Source organism: Pempheris klunzingeri, chromosome 20 (assembly GCF_042242105.1).
Source record: "Pempheris klunzingeri isolate RE-2024b chromosome 20, fPemKlu1.hap1, whole genome shotgun sequence".
NCBI lineage: Eukaryota > Metazoa > Chordata > Actinopteri > Acropomatiformes > Pempheridae > Pempheris > Pempheris klunzingeri.
The window spans coordinates 19,756,126-19,778,442 of record NC_092031.1 but is presented as its reverse complement, the minus strand read 5'-3'; the positions used below and the strand labels follow the sequence as shown (position 1 = coordinate 19,778,442).

At 41.7% G+C, this 22,317-nt stretch overlaps 1 protein-coding gene across 1 annotated transcript; it reads left to right on the top strand.

Annotated features, from left to right (window-relative positions):
* Positions 1 to 171: 171 nt before the first annotated feature.
* On the top strand, positions 172 to 15,563 carry c1qtnf1 (C1q and TNF related 1). The gene is made up of 4 exons (XM_070852286.1): positions 172 to 344; positions 8,776 to 8,912; positions 9,221 to 9,345; positions 15,012 to 15,563. The coding sequence occupies exons 2-4, from the start codon at positions 8,776 to 8,778 to the stop codon at positions 15,560 to 15,562; spliced, it is 813 nt and encodes a 270-aa protein (XP_070708387.1). The 5' UTR covers positions 172 to 344; the 3' UTR covers position 15,563.
* The last annotated feature ends 6,754 nt before the right edge of the window (positions 15,564 to 22,317 follow it).

Here is a 22,317-nt window from a genome sequence, read left to right as displayed (position 1 = left end):
GCACTCGTCTGCGCCTTCTCTTCTGTGTTTTTGTTATTTTCCCATTTGGGTTAGAGTTATGCTTGGAGCTCCTCCTCCTCCTAAGAATTAGGCTTTGCTCTCCTCTTTCTCTCAATCCTTATTTCCTCCTCCTCTTCCTCTCCACTCCTCCACTTTGTTAAAGGAGGAAGACTTTCTGGCAGACTCTGTTGTGTTTGAGAGGAAAAGGAATGACCTGAGGAGAGAGAGACCGGACAGCAACCTACTAAAGGAACCAAGGACCGCAGCAGAGTGGGATAGAAACTAAGAGGAAAGTAAGACATTTTTCACTGCCAGAGGAGAAACACTGGACCATAACAGCAAAAGTAAGAGTCCTCTTTTTTCAGAGAACTTTCTGTAGGGAAACAAGTCTAGCCTAGTTGCAGTTTGTTGCAAGCTACTGACTGAAACAAGATCCAGGCGTGTTGGCATCACGTCCTTCTTGCTGTTGTTGTGCTCTGACATACAGCTGGCTCCCACGCTCATTTTATGACTCCATATTCATGCCCAAACACATACACCCACTCAACCGTTCCCAGATGTCAGACCCTGAATACCATGTACTTCTACTGTCCTACATCATCAGTTTTTGTTGAAGCACTAAGCATGCTGGAGCAAGAAGCACTGAACCATGAACTTCAGCTGTCAACTGCTCCTCACACATGAACACTTCCTTTAAAACCACATGTATAGGTTACTTAAGTCAAGTCTACGTGAAAGCATGTGTTATGAACAAATGCTGCTGTCTTAGGCACGGTGGTGCTGTGTCCCATCCTGTGTGGGCTGTTAGAGTGACTGACAAACAGAGACAGAGAGAGACGTCGTATGGAAACACTTTGAGTTATGCACTCAATTCCAAAGTCAGGCTAGTGTCACACAGTGAGTGAAGGGAATGAGCCAAGTGCAGACCTGCAGAGGACTTCAGGGATTTATTCAAAGTATACGCGTGTTAAAACCACAGTGTCTTCGTCAATGTTATCACACTGCAAAGCTGTGCGGCTGCTCACTGCTTGATCCCTGTCAGCGTTTTCCCCTTTTTAACCTTGATATATCTGAGGTCTGCTACAGAATCAGCAGTTAGATAGCACTTGCTTTTTTTTAGCCAAAGTAGTCAACCGGCACTCCAAGACTTTTTGACCTGAGTATCTCTCTTAGACTCTTGATTTCTCCTCCCTGTGCCAGCCACGGTCTACCACTTGAGAGACTGACACCCCTCTCCCACACAACAGTCCTAGTATGTCTGGATCAGATTCAATGCCCTGTGAAGACTGCTGCAAACAGAAACATTACTCATCTCAAGGAGGACATCCATAGACTAGAGTAGAAATGACTGAAACCGTAGAAAGCCCTTTCAGGGGATTATACCTAGATGCCAACATAAAAGGACTGTACCTGTGGTTCCCCACAGAAGCCACTCTGGGGGTTCTAAACAGAACCTTTCCAAATGCTAAGGGTGCCACCAATATGGTTCTACCAAGTACTATTTTATATTCCAAGGGTTTAATCTAGAACCCAGCCAGAGCAGCTCTAAGAATAGCCTTTTTTCTATGGTTTTCACCTATAACCCTCTTGTCTTCTGAGGGTTCCACAAAGAACCGTATTGTATATTCGATAGACTGAAAAGCTGAGAGGCCGTCAGTCAGTGGTTGTATCCAGAACAAATAAAACCCAACGGTGGAGCCATGGTGACTGTGGTGGCCGGTCTTGTTATCTTTATCATGGACTCTTCCTCCAGCAGTTGTCAGGAAATGTGTGTTCATGTGTTGTGGGTTAGGGTTGGTAGGCTATTACCAACTGGTCCAATCTTAAACACAGATTGTGCCTTTAACATGAAAATACCCCCTCTCCTCCCTTACGTCCTCCCTCCTTAGCCACTCCCTGCCTACTGTTGGAGAACAGCACAGTAGATCATTTTTGCTTTGTAAATATTCGAGGAATACTACAACGGCAAAGCTGTTTCTTGAATCACTTTTATGATTATAGAGTGTATAGAAATGGAATGTAGCTGGGGGGAGAGACGAGACCATTGAAATTCAAGGGATGGGGACAGGCCGGTGGCAGGCTAGCTGGCTCATGGCACACAGGTTGTGGGCTAACAAACCTGAGACTAAGTAAGCTGGGGTGCATGCTAGCATAATGCAATTATGTTAGGATTGGGCAAGGCCTAAATAATCTAATACTCCAATTATCTGAATTTACTTCAGCCATAAGGGGAGGATTTAATGCAGCCTGACTGTACTTCTTGGGTAGAACTGGGATGGGTTGGAGCAACGTCTGGAGTCCCTTGCTTTACAGTACACATGTTCTGCTGATTTTCAGGTTCATATTTGTGTTGGGGGTCCTACTAGAATATTCTTCGGAGAGGAAACAACACACTAACGCCAAGTTCAACATAAAATGTTGTGTACACTGTATATGAAACACTGGCGGAATATATTAAAAGGCCTGTTGATAATGGTACTGACATACTGTGAGTCTCTGTTCCCAGGGGCAGGTCCACCAAACACTGGTGTAGCCTCTCGTTTCATGTCCTTGGACAGTTCTGTTGCATCACTGTGGGAGTGGGATTTGTTTTCTCAGTGAATCCGCATCTTCGGTTATCGTGTCTGGAAACTTAAAGAGACTTGTAAAGGTGGAAGGAATCTGCCCTGGCTCATGGTATGCTCATTCTTTATATGTGATGTGATATATGTGACATAAGTACATATCTTTCTTTACGACAGATGATTGGCCATTCAAACTATTAGCGACAAGCTTTCTGTTATGTGTGTCAACATTCAGGTTTTAGAAACTGGAGAGAAGCTGTTAAATCACCTGATGTATCACTTAAGTATTCTCCATAAACAGTGTGTGGATGTTTGGGCTGGAATGAAGCTGAATGTCATTCTAAGACTGTAAAGGAAAACAAAACATACATGTGCTGGGTGACTGAGTCGATGGTTTACAGCTTGTCAGTCAAGCGGTCAGCGAGAACACCACCAGGATGAACACAGCCAACAATGGTGGTAACTTCTTGGAGGTACTTGCTCTTAATTGGAAGTTTGACAGTACTGAAATTAGCTGATGGGTCTGGCAATAAATAATATTTTCACCTTGATATTCTCTGTTCAGCTCACTGCAGCTATTGCAAGCATAAGGGAGCCAGTCAGCCATGACGTGAACAAGGTGGAACACAGATTTTAAAAAAGATCTCCATTGCTGTGCTAAGCTGAACAATGCAGATTTCTTGAATGCAGTCTTTGAGGATGTGCAGACTTTTTAGGTACAAGGATGATCGTGGCTGTCTTGAAGCAGGTGGGAACACTCATGTCACAAACGCCATTGATGATGTCATCAACTAGCTGGTCAGAAAATGTTCTTAGCACAGCTGGGGTTGTTGAATGCTTCTTCTGAATGGCCTTCACCTCTCCATTGATCCAGGCTTTCTGGTTGAGGAACTATTATTGTTTGGATCTTTTTTGTATTGTGTCTTCAGTAATGTGTGTACCAGCTCATTTCCCATATGTTTTCTTTTTATCATTGATAATGATAATAATCCATGTTGCCGGTTAGTGCAGAACAGAGTTGTAGTTCAGCCCGGTCTGGTCTTTTCACCAGTGGTAACATTCTGTTGAATATGATGGGTGTCTGGTGAAAGTAGTTGTTATGTGATGGCTGCATCATATACAATTTTTATAGCACATAGAACTGATGAGGGTGTGATCTTACCAATGGATGTGCATTGTCCAAGGCTACAGCCTGTCCGTCCTTGGGAGCTGGATCTCTCCTTCACTGTGGTGCTCCCGGAGGTTTCTCTTTTCCCACTGGGTTTTTTGAGTTTTTCCTTCCCGAAGAAGGAGGGTCATAAAGGGCAGGTGATGCCTCGGACTGATCCATCGGACTGATCCATTGGCCTCATCGACTGCTGGACTCTTTATGAGATTGTTTGTTCGCTTACACTTGTTTATTTCAGTGAACTTTGTAAAGCACTGTGAGACAACTCTGTCTATATGAAAACATGGATTTGCCATCTGTAACTGTGCATAGCTGCACCTCGGAAGAAAAATATGAAACCCTCATTTTATTTTACACTGTTGCCTTGTACCTTGCACTGCATGACAAAGTTCAACATGCCCTAAGATGTCAGTATGTATACTAAACCTTCTCAGTGCAGGTGTTGATGAATTATTGTTTTTTAGTTGTTGAAAAAAAAAGTTTCCATATTAGAAATTACTGAATTGATTACTGACAAATCCAAGTGCAAAGAGCAGCTACAGCAATGCAAAGCACCCGGTACTACCTAGAGAACTATCTCAGAGTTTACTAGTAGTGCAGTCAGTCGGTGGAGGATCAGAGCCAAGCCGCAGTGTTTAGAACCACTCTGCTCACTGCAGAAAAAGAGAGGGTTAATCTGAAGGTCTAGAGGATTTTGAAAAGAAACTATGGCTTAATTTGCCACCAAACCTACTTCATATTTGCAGGGCAGAGACAATATGGAGCGAGAGAAGTGTCGACATAAGAAAGCTTTTTCAAACAACCTCTTCCACTTCACAGCTGACCCTCTCAGAGAACGAAAAAGTGGGACACTGACTTGTTTTAAAGAAAAGGAGGAAGACATTGTGGTAGCAGCACATCGCAACCTCAACAGAGACTTTCAAGCTGCCAACATTCAAACCACACATCCCTTTCAGCATGGCATATTGAAGACAAAGTAAGGGCAGTAGTAAAAAAAGCTTGAGCAGGATCTGTTTCAGAACCATCAGGCACTTCTATCAGTTATGAGGTTATCAAAACTTTTATGGACACTGGAAGAAGGAGCAGGAACCCTGGCTGACAAAAAGCCAGAACTCCATTGATCCTTGTGTTCCTTTAGAGCTCAGAGCTCTAGACCCCATCCCTACTGGTGTACTTAAGGAAGTCCTGCCCTTAATTAACACGTCCTTACTGGATATGATCAATCAGTCTTTACTAACAGGCTACGTACCACAGTCCTTCAAGCGCACTGGTGAAGGTTACAAACGACCTCCTTATGGCATCAGACTGAGGACTTCTCTCTGTACTGGTCTTGTTAGACCTGAGTGCTGCTTTTGATACCATTGGCCATCACATCCTATTACTGAGACTGGAACAGTTCATTGGCATAAAAGGAACTGCATTAAGCTGGTTTAAGTCCTATTTCTCAGATCGATTTCAGTTTGTATATGTTAACAAGGAGTCCTCTGTCCACACTAAAGTTAGACATGGAGTTCCACAAGGTTCAGTGCTTGGACCGATATTGTTAACCTTATATATGCTTCCTCTGGGTAATATTAACAGGAAACACTAATTTAATTTCACATTAACACATTAATTTCCACTGCTATGCAGATGATACCCAATTATACTTATCAATAAAGCAGATTAATCCAATCAGTTGGCTAAACTCCATGTCTGCCTTAAGGACATAAAGTCCTGGATGAGCAACAACTTTCTGCTGCTAAACTCAGACAAAACTGAAGTTATTGTGCTTGGCCCCAGACACCTCAGAGACACCTTTTCTAACAATATAACTACTCTGGCCTCCAACTCCACTGTGAGGAATCTGGGCATTATCTTTGATCAGGATTTGTCCTTTAACTCCCAAATAAAACATATTTCCAGGACTGCCTTTTTCCATCTACGTAATATTGCTAAAATCAGCCAATCCTGTCTATAGATGATGCAGAAAAATCTGTCCACACATTTGTCACTTCTAGGTTGGATTATTGTAACTCCTTATTATCAGGCTGCCCCAATAAGTCCTTAAAGACTCTCCAGCTGGTCCAGAATTCTGCTGCTCCTGTTCTGACGAGAACTAAGAGAAGAGACCATATTTCTCCTGTACTGGCTTCTCTTCACTTCCAGTAAAATCCAGAATAGAGTTTAAAATCCTTCTCCTCACCTACAAAGCTCTTAATGGTCAGGCTCCATCATATCTTAAAGAGCTCATAGTACCGTACTACACCACTAGAGCACTGTGCTCCCAGACTGCAGGCCTACTGGTGGTTCCTAAAGTCCTCTAAAGTAGTGATGGAGCCAGAGCTTTCAACTATCAGGCTCCTCTCCTGTGGAATCTCCTTCCAGTTTGGGTTCGGGGGGCAGACACCCTCTCTACATTTAAGAGTAGACTAAAAACCTTCCTTAGTGATAAAGCCTATAGTTTAGCGCTGGCTCAGGCCTTGGACCAGCCCCTACTTATGCTGTAATAGGCTTAGACTGTCGGAGTACTCCCCATGACACACTGGGCTCCTCTCTCTTCCCTCTCCTCCTCCTTCTCTCCTCTTCCTCTCCATCCTTCTGCTTCATGTCTCTTTAATGTCTGTTACTAACTTGGCATCTTCCCAGGAGCCTTTCTGTGGTTTTCTTATCTCTCAGGTTCCTGTGGATCCTGGTTACAGTTCGCCTGGCTGTGGTTCTCTGGCTTCCATGGATCACTGCTGCGGATTGTCGGCTGCCGCCGTGTTTTACTATTATTAGTTGTGTTATTATTATTCATATATTAATTATGGTCATATTCACTATTACCATGTTACTCATTATTAGTCATATTCATATTATCAGCAATATAGTTACTATTTTTATGGTTGTTTGCTGTGCATCTCAACCCCCAATCCCCTCTTCTCTCTCTGTCTAAACCCCACACAACATGGACCCAGACAGAACGCCGCCCCCCTCTGAGCCTGGTTCTGTTCGAGGTTTCTTCCCGTTAATGGCTAGTTTCTCTTGCCTCTGTCACCTAATACCTGATGCTTTCTCATGTGGGGATTCTTGAATCCTTAATGTTGAATTCCTGAAGGAAATTTCAAGGAAAATTATGGATCTTAAGCTTGCTGAAGAAGATGCTTACATGGTTGAAGTCTGCAGATATCAGTTCATATGTCTATGAGTCTATGAATCTAAGTATTCTTAAAGGAAAGCTGACAAAAAAACATCTTCAACATTCAAGGGGCTGAGATTCCAATGATTCAAGAATAATGTCAATCCGTAAGCATTAGCATTTCATGCGGTGTTAGGGTTAAAGCCAACAAATGCCAGGCATCACCACCCATTTACTATCCAGAAGCACAAAAACCATTTTAGTAGCATAAAGACATGGCGCTCTGGGAGGACAAGCAAGTTATCTCTCATCCACTGAAGATAAGTACCAGGACTTCATTAATGAGGCTCTTGTCAAAGGATGGCACTCAACCTTATTCCTCATTAAAGTCTGCTGCTATGGTTTATCACCATGAAATACCAACATCAGCGATCTATTTCTTTGCTAAGCCTCTTTGATGTTGATCTTGGACACGTAGAAATAATTGAAATAATTTACAGTCATCGACTGCCTGAAGTTACAATGCTTACACATGAGCTGTTATGTTTTCTGTGATGCTGTCAGACCTGGACTGCAACTGTCTCCACAAATGTCTAGACTGAAGATTTGTCTGAAAATGCTATCCCTGTGCTGCTTCTCATTTAAAACCTTAGGGAAGTGACTATGTGCTGCTCACTTCTGGAGGTAGAAAAGTTAACACTTTATTTGGGTGTGTCCCAACCCACAAGTCTGAGTAAGTAGATTGGTGTATTTGGTACTTGAATGGTTTTCTTCTATATTTTGAGGTCCAACACACTAATATTTTAATTGTCTCATCAGACATTGGTACTGTACTATTGGGCCACCACATGGTAATATTGTCACACCATGGGTCAACAGTATGATTGCCTACAGTGGTGAAATAGAAATGGGGTGGTAAAGTAGGAATAACTGCAAACACATGGGAGATTGAAAGTAAGGGGACAAAAGGGATGATTATGTTTAGCATTTGCTAATCGTGTGACAGTGGGCACAGGCAGATTCACCATGAGAGGTGAGGTGACCTACTGGCTTAATGATCAACTGATTCACTAAGTGGAATAAAGGCATCCTGCTGTGAGTCATGGTTGCTTTAACATTGGGCACGCATGCTGTCTTCAAAGTCCACAGTGTTTGACTTCATTGATTCTACTGTTATCTTACCCACACATTACAGGAGGCATGTATGTGTGTGTGGTTACACATGGACACTCGCCTATGTGTGTGTGTGTGTGTGTGTGTGTGTGTTTATCAGCACTGCTCATGTTAATGTGCATATCTTCCTATGAGGTGAAGTTCAAAGACGTGTGTTCGTGGTGGAAACTTATCTGATAAACTAATCAGTTAATCTCATGTTCATTCCAGTGTCCTTTATGTAGGTAAGTGTATGTATGTAGGTGGGTGAACCACATGCAAAAGAACTCCTTGAATTTTAATGTCAGTAAATCAGTTTTACATGCATATAGACAGAGGTTTTTCATTATCATAAAAGCATTAGTATGCTCCATGTTACCTTCCAAAAATTCTGAAAACATTTGTTATAACATATATTAAAGCATCAATCTCCAATTAATTGCATGAAAACTATAAAAAATGTTTTTGCAAAAGTCCATGACCAGAGTTGCAGTTGCATCCTAATATATGAAATATGGATATTTGTCCTCATTATCATCACATCCTTCCAAAAGCTGAGAGAAAACAAATTTGTTCTCTTGAATGTTCTCTTTTACCAGCCTCAAAAAGCACAATGGTGTGCCGTGCTTACTGGACACCTCCTTTATTGGCAGGCATGTCATCCAACATGACAGCACACGCACCTCACAAGGCTTGCCAAAGTTCAAATCATGAAGTTGACACTTGTAATCACAATATTTAGGTATCAGTCTATGATGTGTATTAAGGAACCCTGTTCTTGTGTATTGTAGATGACCGCACCCTGTTTGTGGGCCCTTCTGCTCCTCTGGGCCTGTACAGTGGACCCCTACCGAACCTATGATGGGAGAAAAAATCCAGATCCCAGTCAGGACCAAATGGATGCCAAGGATTACCATCGAGGTGCTAGGTACCTTTTTAATTCAGCCTGCCCTTTGCAAATATTTTTAGTTCCCTGCAGAGACCACATGCTACAGACAGACAACACCCAAATGGCTGGTTGATTTGACTGAATTCATTTAGCAAGCAGTAAATAGCCACTGTACACCCACTATTGTGATGTTCAGTGACTAAGAGACACAGTGCACCCATTTTAAGACTTGAAGAGACGTGTAGATTAAAATTTTCTATCAAGTTTGAACTTCTTAAAGAACACAAAGACAAAAGTCTAGAGTTGACTCAGTTGAATACCTTGGTTTGGTTGTACTCTATGTGAAGGCGCCGGGAGTTGAGGGAGTGTCGACGATGCTGTGACCCAGGAGAGGAGAGTGCCCATCAGCATTCCTACCAGCAGTACCCACAGTACCAGATAGTACCACAGATCAACATCACTCTACTCAAAGGTAAGAGCAAGCATAATACACATCTATCTAGAGTCTCTGTCTGTCTGTATGTTTAATATATTATGGACTTATGTTGGTCTCTGACTTATACTGATAGATGCAGCTGTTTGTTGAAGATGCTGATGGTGACATACAGGATTTTTGATCATTTCTAATTAGTGAAAACCACAGGGGTGTTCCATTAACACAGCTGATAAATACTGTGCTTACTTGAAAAAGCCTGGCTTGAATTAATGTTGACTTTCATTTCAGGCTCAAGTTTTTCCACTAACATAGTTCAGCCATGTCAAATCAATGCCAACACTGAATCGGGTTCAATAAGCTTGCATTGTGTGTGTGCACATAAGCAGCACTGAGGAGTCAAATGATGCAAACAGAAGGGAGAGCCATGTTCTTCTCAGCCGCAGAACAAACCTTGATGGAACTACAATATATGAAGAATATAAAGGGTACATCACAGGGTCATCAACAAGAAGGGCTCTGGTCCTGAAAGTTTGACCCAATCCAACCAACTACAAGCTAATCAGAGGCAGAGTAGGACTTGTCTTTGCGGAATACAGGTGGGAAATTTAGTTAAACTCATTTTCTCTTTAACTCTTTTTATTAAGGACTAAATGTTGCTTTTGATTTGGATCTATAGAGGTTTAAAAACAGATGTCAAATGGGACTGAAAATGAAGCTATGAGAGCAGTGTGAGTGAACCAAAACAGTTATATTTGTGGCCTGACAGACGGTTACAAATATTTTGTCAAACAGCTATTCCCAATCCTCGTTGGAACTCTGTTAAGAAAACAAGGGATCTAAATCACTCAACTGTGCATCAAGAGTGTTATAGAACTCAAGGCTAAAACCCACCGGGGGCATCTGCATCGACTCTAGATCATTTTAATAATGGTGACACCAGGCCAGACATTAACTGGTTTTAGGGTTTTTTACACTATAGACACCAATTGGTTCGTCTTGGATGTGGAAAAATACTTTCACTTTAACCCTCTGTCGGTAGGCTACAGCTCAACCAAGTTGCAAATACATACAAGAAACACATTCAATCTACACAAAACCTTTGTCCTTTGAACAAAGGGCTATCTCTCTGAACTCAGTTTCCCAAAGTCCTTAATTTTCACACCTGTGTGCTAAACGTATCCCTTGACCCAGCTTTCAAGCCACCATTGGTCAATGTGTGGCACATGACACTACAACCTCAGTTCAACAAAACCAGAAATCCCCCACTGCTCTTCCTCTCTATCAATTCTTGCCTGGACCCCTGGCTGTCTCCTTGTTTGGACCCACCTCAGCTCTCTTCCCCCTGGACTCTGCTGGAGACCAGCTCCAGCCTTGCACCTTCTCTCGCCTGGGCCCCTGAGTGTCCAGTTCCAGGCCTGCAGCTTTCTCCTCCAGTGACATGAAGCTCTGCCTGAACCAGGTTTCTCAGCACCAGCAGGTATGACCCAAAGTCTGCCAGCTGATCTTCAGAGCAACAGGAGCACCAGCTAGTTAGCACCAAGCTGCTAAATATCAAGGAACAAAGGAGCGACCAGATTCCTCCAGCCTGCAACCAGGACAGCAAGGACAAAGAACCACAACCTTCTTCCAGCCTGGTTCATCAACAGAATGGCTGGCCAAAAAAACAGCACACTGAAGGACTGGTAACAAACTGGAACTGGGGCGGCTGTGGCTCAGAGGTAGAGCGGGTCGTCCATCAATCGGAAGATTGGTGCTTCGATCCCCGGCTCCAATGAGTCAGTAAGTCAAAGTGGGCAAGAATAGTCTCCTCCAACTTAGATTCCTCACGAATGAGTGAATGAGGATGTAATGTAAAAGTGAGGGTAGTCGAAATGCCTTGAAAGGTGCTATACAAATACAGACCATTTAATTGGACATATATAGCATGTGGTTTAACCATGTGAATGTATTGGTTTTGATTTGCTTTAATGTTCACAGAGTTTGATTATTGTGATGTGTTGTAGTTTACTGTGCAGCCATAAAGTTAAGTTGATGTTAGTTTGCTCACACAGACACAGAGTCCTGGATGGAACTAACCATCCTCTCCTAACCTGGTACCTTTATCCTACACACTCACACATACAAATAGGCCTCGACTGAGACACGAAGCTAAGCTAACAGCTACACCTTTTGTAGTCCCCCATGTTACCTTCTTTTGCATATTCACATGTACACAAGAGAGAATATATGCAGCACCTAGTGACAAAACTGGATGATTAATTATTTAAAGGTCAAAAGGTCATTATCATTTGCATATGATGTAAACTAGGTAAAAGGTCACCCCCCCCCCACACGCACTAAACCAAAAGATAATTTGCATATGAACCGACACGCACACACCAAAACATAATTTGCATTTCCTTTTGGGTAAAAGAACCTGTGACAAACGCATTCCATCAATTCCACTATGACTTCCAGTCATAGCATCTCTGTGAGGCCTGTACCGTGGGACGCTGTCATTCTACCAGACCGTTAAAACTGTGACACATTGCATCAATATCACCAGACTCACTTGTCAAAGAACTGAAAAAGGACACGCATGCTGACATATGGTTGAACTAATGTGCCTTTTGTTTGAGCATGATGAATTTTCCATCTAGTGAATTGTGTCTAAAATCATATAAAAATATTCGCTTGTGTGCCCGCTTTAACAATCTTGAAATTAGACATCTGTTGAATTTTCCTCCTCCTGAAAATGTGCCTAATTACAATTGTATTTTACTCGAATGTTATGGTCAGCCTTCAGGATCTGCCCGACAGAGCATTCTCATAGTCCAGATGAGATGATGTGATACAGATGGAATTGATTGGTGAAAATGTGCAAAATGACATTTCCATCATCGTTAACAATGAGGATGACACCGTCCTGTCAGCCTTTCAAGGTTTACTGGATCAGTAATCAAACATGTCGGTTATGTCCGATGCTAGCCAAGAACTCGTTGTGCAGGTGGTACAGAATCCCAGAGGTGGAGTAAGATGCAAACCGGAAAAAACTTGTGAAACACGTGACCTCGTGAAAAAAAAGGGGTAATTTTTGTTGTAGACAATAGACGCAACCAGCTCGTCTGACTTTTCCTAATCTCAACGTCAGTGTAGCTGCACAATTAGGCAGGGATGTTCAACGTTTCGCCGGTTTTACCTTCGATCTTTAACGACATCAGCAAATCTGAAAAGATTCTCAAATGCAAAATTGTGGTATTGTACAGAAGCAATGGCGATTGTCTTTCATTTTTAGACCAGCTTTCCTAAATCTTCTCACGCACCTCTGTTTATGCTCACAAAACCACTACTACAGTATAAAAGATCTCAAGGATTTTCTAGGAACCTGACACTCATGTAGTTTTTGTTACAAAGGCTACGATAACAAAGATGTTAAAGGGTTCAGAGTGGGCGTTTTATGGTTTAGATGGATGCACAAATGCAGGAGAATGACAGAATCTCATCCCGGGGTGAAAGACTTCCTCAAGGATTCTTTACCAACCCTAAAACAACGTACTTTGGAATGTTACCCAGAAAGATATTCTCCTGGTTACATATCCTCGAATTCTGAGGGATGGAGTAGGTTTTGACAGACTTCCTCCCTTTAGGCTTGCTTCCACCGACTGATTTTCTCGTTTTAGAGTTGCCGCATTTTTTATAGAGGTTTTGAAACACTTGAAAGGCGTAACACTTCTCTGGCGTTACCTGGATAGCTGTCATTTTTATACTTTTGTCATAGCTATGGTTATAGCTTTTTACCAAGTCTTATAAGATGTCATGGTATTGCTGGGTATTTTTGGCCATAAAATATCTCCACATTCTAATTTTAAGTGTGCAGTTAAATCTTTCAATCACTGAAGCCTGTAGATTGCTGGCTGTGGCAAAATGTACAATACCATGGTTCTTCATCAAAGCCTGAAAACTCTTTACCAGCGTCTGTCTGTAGCTTTTCCAGCGTCTGTTTTTTAAGATGGACTCAAAGGCCATGACCGCCTTGGCAGCATTTTTTCTCTTCAAGACGCACACATAAGCCTTTTTTGAGAACACGTCTATGACCGTTGATAAGTAATTATACCTGTCGTTATGTTCTGCCGAAACTTGCATGTTCCAAAGGTCAGCTTGAAATTGGGTTAATGGGATGAGCGGGGTTGTAATGCACTTTTATCATGAAACGTTTCTCAGGCAAGTTAAACTGAAAGACACAGGGGTGAGAGTGCTTCTTTATTCTTTTTTATTTCTCATTTGCAAATAAAAAGTACATGGAAAAGGGCATGCATTTCATAACTAAACACGAGCGTAACACAATATCACATATTGTAACACAATCCTGCAAGAACTTTTATACAACATTTCATCATCTTTAAGGATTGGTCTAAAACAGAGCTATCTGGAGGATTGTGAAATTCATTGGCATGTTGTTTTGCAGACAGAAACACACCACATCAACAGACAAAGCATAAAGAGTGAACAAATGGTAGGTTTTTATATCAGAGGCATCTTCAGTCACAATTTTTTCAAAGTTATCTGACAAACAAGCTTGTACACAGGGTTTGCTGTACAACCAGTTCCCAGGATGAATGGGATCATACTTTTGCAAGAGTATGCTTTCAATAGTCCGTTCTAAAAGATCTATCAACTGCCCAATGACAAGACATTCCTCTACATAGGTAACACGTTTTCTCAAGTAATTTATTATTTTGCTAATTTTCAGTCATTTAAAAGTAGCGATAAAGAAAGATTGTTACTAAGTATCAAGGCTGCTCTAATGCTCCTTCATCAGTTGAAGCTGGCCTAATGTCACCACATCCTTCCCGATCAGATTTTTGCACATATTGTGGATAGTGTCGTAGCTCTTCGTTGCTGATTTTAGTTTGTGTAAAAGAGTTTCTGCAACAGCTTTTGACTCTGACCTCTTCTGCCTGGATGTTGCGCATGAGCAACAGAGACTGAATGGTAGAAATCAAGTGAGGAGTCCAGAGTCTTGCCGTCAGTCAGTAAAAGTGGGTCTGGTAGAAATCATTCTCAAGCAGTTCCAAACACTGTGTCCTACTATTCAAGAGGCAGTGGGCAATGCCACCCTCCATGGCCACATCGCCTCCGTGTGATGCCTTTGCTGCCTGGCAGGCTGACACCCAGTGAAGGCACTTCTATTTATATTTATTCATATTTAGTTTCACCAGACTTTTTTAAATTTGATTTTAGCACTTTTGAGCTAAACTATTTATACATATTCTTAGTGTTGGCTTGGGCTCCACCACCGCAAGGTCTGTGTGAGCTTGGGTATGAGATGGGCGCAGAGAGCTATCGAACCAGGGCTACACCCAGGGAGAGCGCTCCACCAACTGGAGGAGTTTATGGAGGGACTATCGTTCAAAAAGGGAAAATTACAGCCAACTAATTAATTTAATCCCAATCAGGAGGTTGCTGCTAAATTCTTGGCTTATAAACAGTGACCATAATACTTCATACACACAAACTACATAATTTAACATTTACTTTTAAGGGAAAGGATTCTTTAACTACTAATTACACATAACTTAAACAGACATGAATCAATAAACTTACAAAAGGTTATTTATTTGAAATACCTTATCATTGTACAGTATATTTATGCAAATTAATGTACATAGGAATGCAGTGTTGTTAGTTGCACCCCCACTACATCCTCTTTCTGCTGCTCCTAGGTGAGAAAGGTGACACTGGTGAACGAGGACCTTATGGTAAATCAGGCAGAGCTGGTCAGATGGGTCCTTCAGGTGCCGGTGGCGTAAAAGGCAACAAGGGCAGCATGGGCCTCCAGGGTGAACCCTGCAAGTATTACTTTGCAGCTTTCTCTGTCGCCCGCAAAAAGGGTCTACACTCCAACGACTACTACCAGACACTGGTATTTGACACAGAGTTGGTCAACCTCTATGGTCACTTCAACATGTTCACTGGTAAGTTCTACTGCTACGTGCCTGGCATCTACTACTTCAGCCTGAACGTGCACACTTGGAACCAGAAGGAGACATATCTACATGTGATGCATAATGAGCGGGAGGTGGTGATCCTCTATGCCCAGCCTAGTGACCGCTCCATCATGCAGAGCCAAAGCCTGATGCTGGAACTTGAGAGAGATGACCAGGTCTGGGTTAGACTCTTTAAAGGTGAGCGTGAAAATGCCATCTTCAGCGATGAATATGACACTTACATCACGTTTAATGGACACCTGATTAAGCCCAAGAGTCAGTTGTAGATAGGAGACTGGACAAAAGAAAATTTGGCATTTTCAATTTTGTCTTGAGTATATAGCATTTTTTTGAACAGATTTCATGATTTCAGATTTCATTTTTCAGATTTTATGATTTTATTAGCATCTTTTGGCACAATAACTTATATAATTCTCTCACTTTGCACTCAGCTGCTCAGGGTCTTTATGCACATTGTGTCCAGTATTGTTCACTGTATAATATCCTCTCCCATCTGATACCATCTTATACTGTCACACTCTCTCATGGTAGTCATGGACTACTTTGCTTTAGAACAAGGCTGTCCCCTATTAGCTGAATCATTGGCTTCATTGGATAGCAGGAAAAAAAGCCCCAAAAAATTCAAACTCCATTCGGACACCGAGCCTTGCTGAATTAGGTAAAAACCTCGATGGCTGGCTCGAATATGAAATGTTAGAAGACATTTAATTTGAATGAAAAATGTTCAGACAGTCTCCTTTGACACGTTCATATTTTTGCAATATACCATGTATTCTTTGATAATTTATCAGATTTCGGATAGCCCCCTCAAGAGCCCCAAAAGACTTTATACAATGAAGTAAATGAGGGAAGAAAACCAGGCCTGAATACAAGCTGCAGTGAAGTGCTAACTCTGTCACTATGGTTGACACAGTGCTAGGACATTTCAACTTTATAAAAAACATCAATAATGTGTTTAGATGCCTAGAAAGTGGCCAGAAAAAATCAATTAAAGGGGACCTCCACAGATTTTACATTACAAAACCTGTTTATGTCTTGGGGGAGTACAACTATATATATATGAAAAAAGCATACAGTACACCGTCGATGATGTGCCATCAGGGCTAAAAATAAAACTTGGGCAACAAACTGTAAAATATAAGATAAAAGCAAATATTTTATTGAGAGATTTCAAACTTATGTTTCACTCACATGAAACAATTTTCCACTGGAATACAAAATACACCGGCAAATAACAAAATGTATCAAGGAATACACGGTATATTGATCACATATCATTTTACAGGGTTTCAGTGTTTCCCCTCATAAACTCTGCTGCTTCTTGTCATAGAAAGGATGTTAAATATCTGGAAGATAAATGCATGAAAGTAAGTGTCGTGTCGTGTCGTGTCATGTCATGTAAGTGTCAGTGATGCTCTTGATATGCCAGCTATGCCAGTTAGACAAATGTAACACCACTACATTATCTATTATTTCACTTCAAACATTTTGAAAGTTACGACACGTGTAGGATTCTGTCAATGTATTTGAGTACAGTAAAGTCAATTGCTATCAGCATAATGTCTTATCATTGTTATATTTTAGGTGTGGGTATTTCATCACAAGTTATAAGGTTCAGTTATGGTGTATGGATGTTCTTTGTGTCCGTTCCTAAATTGTTGCAGTGTTTGTGACGTGGAGTATACAGACAGGTGATAAATAAAAGGATAAGCCAACACACTGTCTAACAAGCTATTATTTTACCATGAGCTTTTAGAACAGCTTCAGTCGTATGTGTCATAGATTTTTTCTCGTAGAGGTGTGAGGAACTCCACTGGAGGGATGATCAGCATTTCTCCAAAAGTAATTCCCAGATTTCTTGTTTTGATAATGGTGGTGTAGAGTGCTGTCTAACACGTCACTCCAAATCTCCCAGAAGTGTTCAGTTGGGTTGAGATCTGATGACTCAAAATTGTCATACTCCTCAAACTAGTCAGTGAGCCCCAGTGTCCTGTGTCTTAGTGTCTGACTTAGTTGTGCTTCGTCACTCGTTTATTCAGGCTCTTCTTAAATAGGGCACCAGTCAGCATATTATCTGAAGGTGGATAGGTCCAGACTTAGTCCAGTCTTGGACTGGTCACTTGCCCAAGTCATGTACTGAATCTCTGAGTCCAACAACTGTTGGACTTTCATTACTTCCGAATGGCCTTGATAGCTAACCTTAGGAGTTGATAATACCATCGAATGAAATCATGATAAAAGATCTCTCAGGTTTTTAGTGAAATCCAGCCCCCACTGCTCTTCCCTCTCTACACCAATGACTGCTGCTCAGGAGAGTCATGACGTTCGCAGATGGAACAACAGTCATCAGCCTTATCCACAGTGAGTGAAAGAGTCTGCGTACAGATGGGAGAGCTCAAAACTGTGGAGACAACAGTACACTTCAGGAAGAGCCCCCCCACAACACTCTGAAGTACAGTCTGATGTCAAGAAAACCAAGACAAATAGCAGGATGTGTTGACCAGGTAGAAGTAGACGAGTAGAAGTAGGTAGTTAGAGGTGTGGTTGAGGCGTGGCCCTGCTCCCAAACACAAGTTAACCAGTCAACTTCATATCTGGACATCCAAAGACAATCATTTGCTCCTTTGGCATCTTTTTTGCCCGTTGGTGGGTGAAGTGGGGTGGAGTAGATACTAAATGTTCTCAGGTTCTGCAGCACCAGCTGGTGCAACCACTGATGATGTTGTGTTGTGGAAGGATGAATACCAGCATAGACATCTGAAGAACCACGAGCCATGTGTTGTCCTAGAACCGTGCCACTGCAGCCAGCATGCTTCCTCATGGAGTGACATTACATGCAAGTAAAGTAATAACACATGTGCTCCCGATAATGCTAAAAAATGTGATGCCCTGGGAATTATAGTCATAGTTGTGGATTCCAGAATTGGAGAGGAGATTTGACCGGGACAGTACATAGGTAATGGCAAGAAAAGAGGAGCTCCACCACTTGGGCCATAGCTGCCTCATTGGCTTAGAACCTAGTATGTAACTACATTATTCTACTTGAGTGGTTTGAAAACTTTCTATCAGGCCTGGAAGTTCAACATTTCAGGGGCCATGCCAGTGGGCCTTCAGTGCTGACCACAGGTGACCACAGCTTTCTCTGAAAGAAAGAAAAAACTTGGAAGCTTCAAATATTAAACAGCCATGGGGTGATTTTTTTTTTTTGTTACTGAAAAGACTGTGCTGTTATTCCCAAACTTGAAGTGAAAAAGTTCTCAGCACTGCACCAGCTGAGGCACAGTGGTGGCTCTTTTATTACAATAAAAACAGCTAATAAAACATCCACCATGGTAGCAGCATTCTGCATCCTCAAGCTAGTGTATAGCTTGAGTGACTGTATCAGGCCTGCATGAGGATGAAGGATTACGTGATGAGCAGATTAAGGAGAAAGCACTATAATGATGGGAGTTCCTTATTTCTGTACGTGCTGGCAGGTAGGTTTCAATGTGGAAAAACTAGTCGAACATAAGAGCGAGCCAGATGGTTGGGTGGCAAAAAGTCAATGTGATGTTTGTTGAAATGTAAATGTAAAAGCTGTTGGAAGGACTTCAGTGAACCAGCTGCCTTAATGACCGACGCTATTCAATAATCATGTACAAACATTCTACAGTGGATTTCATACTGAAACCTGTTGTTCAATTACGTTACTTTTTCAATGAACTAAGTGCTGACAGAGGAGTTCAGTGTCTTCTTTCAACCACACACCTAGTTAGAGGAATAAAATAAGACATTATGGGATTAAGAAATGTATGACCTACAACAAAAACCTACTATTGACCAAAGACAAACTATACTTCACAGAAATGCTGTACAAGTATTAATGGTGAATTCACTGACAGCATCCTATCCTACAGTGAACTCCTGTATTCTCTCTGTACTCTTATCAAGTCTTTGTGCTTATCATGTACACTGAACAAGCACTGAACATATTTTGTAATTTTTCATGCGAGAACCTATTATCATTAGATATTATCTTCCACCTTTTATTTACCCCAATGCTGTGTTTGACAAGAAACAGCACAGGGGGTTCATTTTTTAGATCTTTAAAAACCACAATAAATCGTCTTTTTGAAAACAGGGGGTTCACAGGACACTCGGACATGATTCAAAATTCTTTTGATAGAAAAAGAACCTTGCAAACTTGTTTTCTGTAAGCTTTTATTAATCTTATTTTGCTAGCCAGTGTGCAGAGAGTGTAGAATAAGTCAGATGGTAATAATGGTGTGTGACCTGTACTGAATGTAAATCATATAAAAACTCTTCTAGCCAATCGAGAGGCTGCAGTGAGTCTTCTCAAAAATGAAACTCCTAGTATGCTTGTTCACAAATGAATTAATTAATCAAAATTGTATTTTAACGACGTGTGTTAGGAAGTGAAGTGAAGACCGTAGTCATATAGGCTCACAGAGTCAGAGACTGAATCTAAAGAATGTGATCGGTGTTCTAGTCTAATGGCTCTTAGAGCTGGATGTGGAGAGCCATCTTTAAACTTTACTATCATTTATTTCATAATGATTTTTAAATTGGTTGTAGTATCACCACAACAACTGTCAGCAACTGAAACACATTCATTTCCTCATCTGGGCTCTTGTGTATCTGTGCTCAAGGGACGAATACAGCTGTGAATGGAGTCTATGAGCACACTGAGCTGTGGAAACACCGGCCAGTGTTGATGTCACCTGAACACCACATGATGGCAGACTTGACTGTAAGTTCTTTTGAAGGCGTCTCAATAAGTCTGCGCTCAGATTAGAGGGACGTTATTTGTAACATTAATAACACTGACACCCCAGGGCTACAATACTGTTATGCAGGTAAAAGAGCTTTAACAGCTTCAATCACACTCTCTTACAATGACCATTAGTGAGACTACACCGTAAGTGTTGCAATACGAACGATGGTTCTAATCTACTCTCTGTGTGAGACAAATAACCACTTTGCTTTTCAACTCAGTGAACACAAAACACGAACACAGCCTCTCATCCGCCACCTCATTTGTTAGGGTGGTTAGGACACAGCTCACAGTGGATGTTGTGGTTTTCCTAAAGCCTAAAGCCTTTAACTGAAGTCAAAATTTGTTCTGCACTTACATATCAGTCTCTGCACACAATCAGATTGTGACCTGCACATTAGCGCTCGCATCTCTCTACTGCCTTTTGTTCTTTATAAGCGTCCATAGCTTGGTTAGTTAAACACCACCAGGAGACTGATTTTACGTGGCAATCAAAATTCATTGGCCAACAGCCATCCCATACTGCGCTGATGATAACCAGCATGGTTATCATGGTTATGACAATCACACAGCCTGTCAGCCTTCGCAGCATCAGACCGGGATCTCCTCTTTTTCCATTAATTTACCAAATAACTGCATTCGTCACCCTTGCCTTGTCTTGTGCTTGGGCTCCAAGCGCCAGCCATCCTTGTCCCCAGAGGCTTGTGGGTACTCATGAAATGCAGCTATCAATGTACTTCCATGGATACATGATTGTATATGTGAGGCTACGAGCAATATAAATTTTTAATTCAGTGAGCGCTTTGAATTGACTGCTACAGAAATGGTGGTGTCGTCTTTTTATTAGCATATACTGACAGGAGGATAGAAGGCCATTTGTTTCACTAAATAATCAAACTCTGAGGGGTTACCAGCAAGGCATTAATATTTCATAGCACACGCTGTACCTGTGTGTGTGTATATAAACATAGATGGCCCAAGTTGTGATTGTCATCAGAGCTGCATAACACACCTAGAGGGGAGGATTTGTGATTTGATTTTATAATGCTCAGGTGCTGATTATGAAGGCAAGTAACTAGGGCCACAGAGTGTAACCTCTCTGGTGGTGAAGTAATATCCAGCCTATAATTTCAATGTCATTTCAAAATGTTTCTTATTGTTATTAAAACCATTCATTTAGCCACATAAATGATGTTATATTGTAATCGATTCACTATATTTGTGTGCTTTATTTCTTCAAACGAGAAACTGTTATTGATCAATTAACTGTGCAAGAAATCTTTTTTTTGTCAAATCCAGCAAATCCCAGACATGCTTCTTCACATGAATGCAAAAATCATCTATGAATCTAATGTCACCCGTGAGCAGCTGTGCTCTGTGACCGGTGACATTGCGATCTAATACGCTCATTATGTGAAAATGGGAAGGCCGCTTTTCGCCTTATTCATGAGGACTTGAATGCGGCACACCCAAAGCTGTGGAGCAGTGAGCATGCTGACACTGCCCCCGCTACAGCAGATTAAAACAACAGGCCTCTCTCCCTCTCTCCCTCTCCCATTCTGTCCATGTGTCTCTCGACCTCGATCCTCTCCCTCCGCCCGGGCCAATCGATGACAGGACAGCGATGGCTGTGTCAGCACTACTCAGAGCTACCCGAGGCAGCCACAGCACGTCACTGCTGCTCGTCAGCCTTCTTTCTGTGTCTTTTTCATTCATCATTTATCTAATCTGTAATCTGTGGTGTCTATCTAATCAAAATGTATAATTCTAATGATCTGTTAAGTCCACAGACAGGAACATGTATTATGAGAGGTGTGAAAGAAAATGTGATTCAGTATTGTTGCCTTACAAATCATTAAAGGAGACAAAGGGGTCATTTCTGCACAGCCTGTTGCATTTCAAAGAAGCAACGTAGAAGAGAGTTCAGAGTTTCCACATCTGCATGAAACAACAGCCCGTTTACCAGGGGGCTTTGGGACGAAAGAAAAAACACGCCTTAAGGAAAACTAATTTCACAGCGTTACTCGTCAAGGTGACGCGTCACCTCACAGCGGTGGGTTGTGCGCTAGCTTTTTTTTAAAACACGTGTATTTATTGAGTTTTTTTTCACAGCAGGAATGAATGTGGGAGAAGTTTTTCAGCATATGTGCTGAGTGAGCAGGGCTGGCTGGAAGGAATGCTCGAATCATTCATTGTTTAATACATCAAAGTAACATCCATGGCCAATATGGAAAATCCTCTAACATG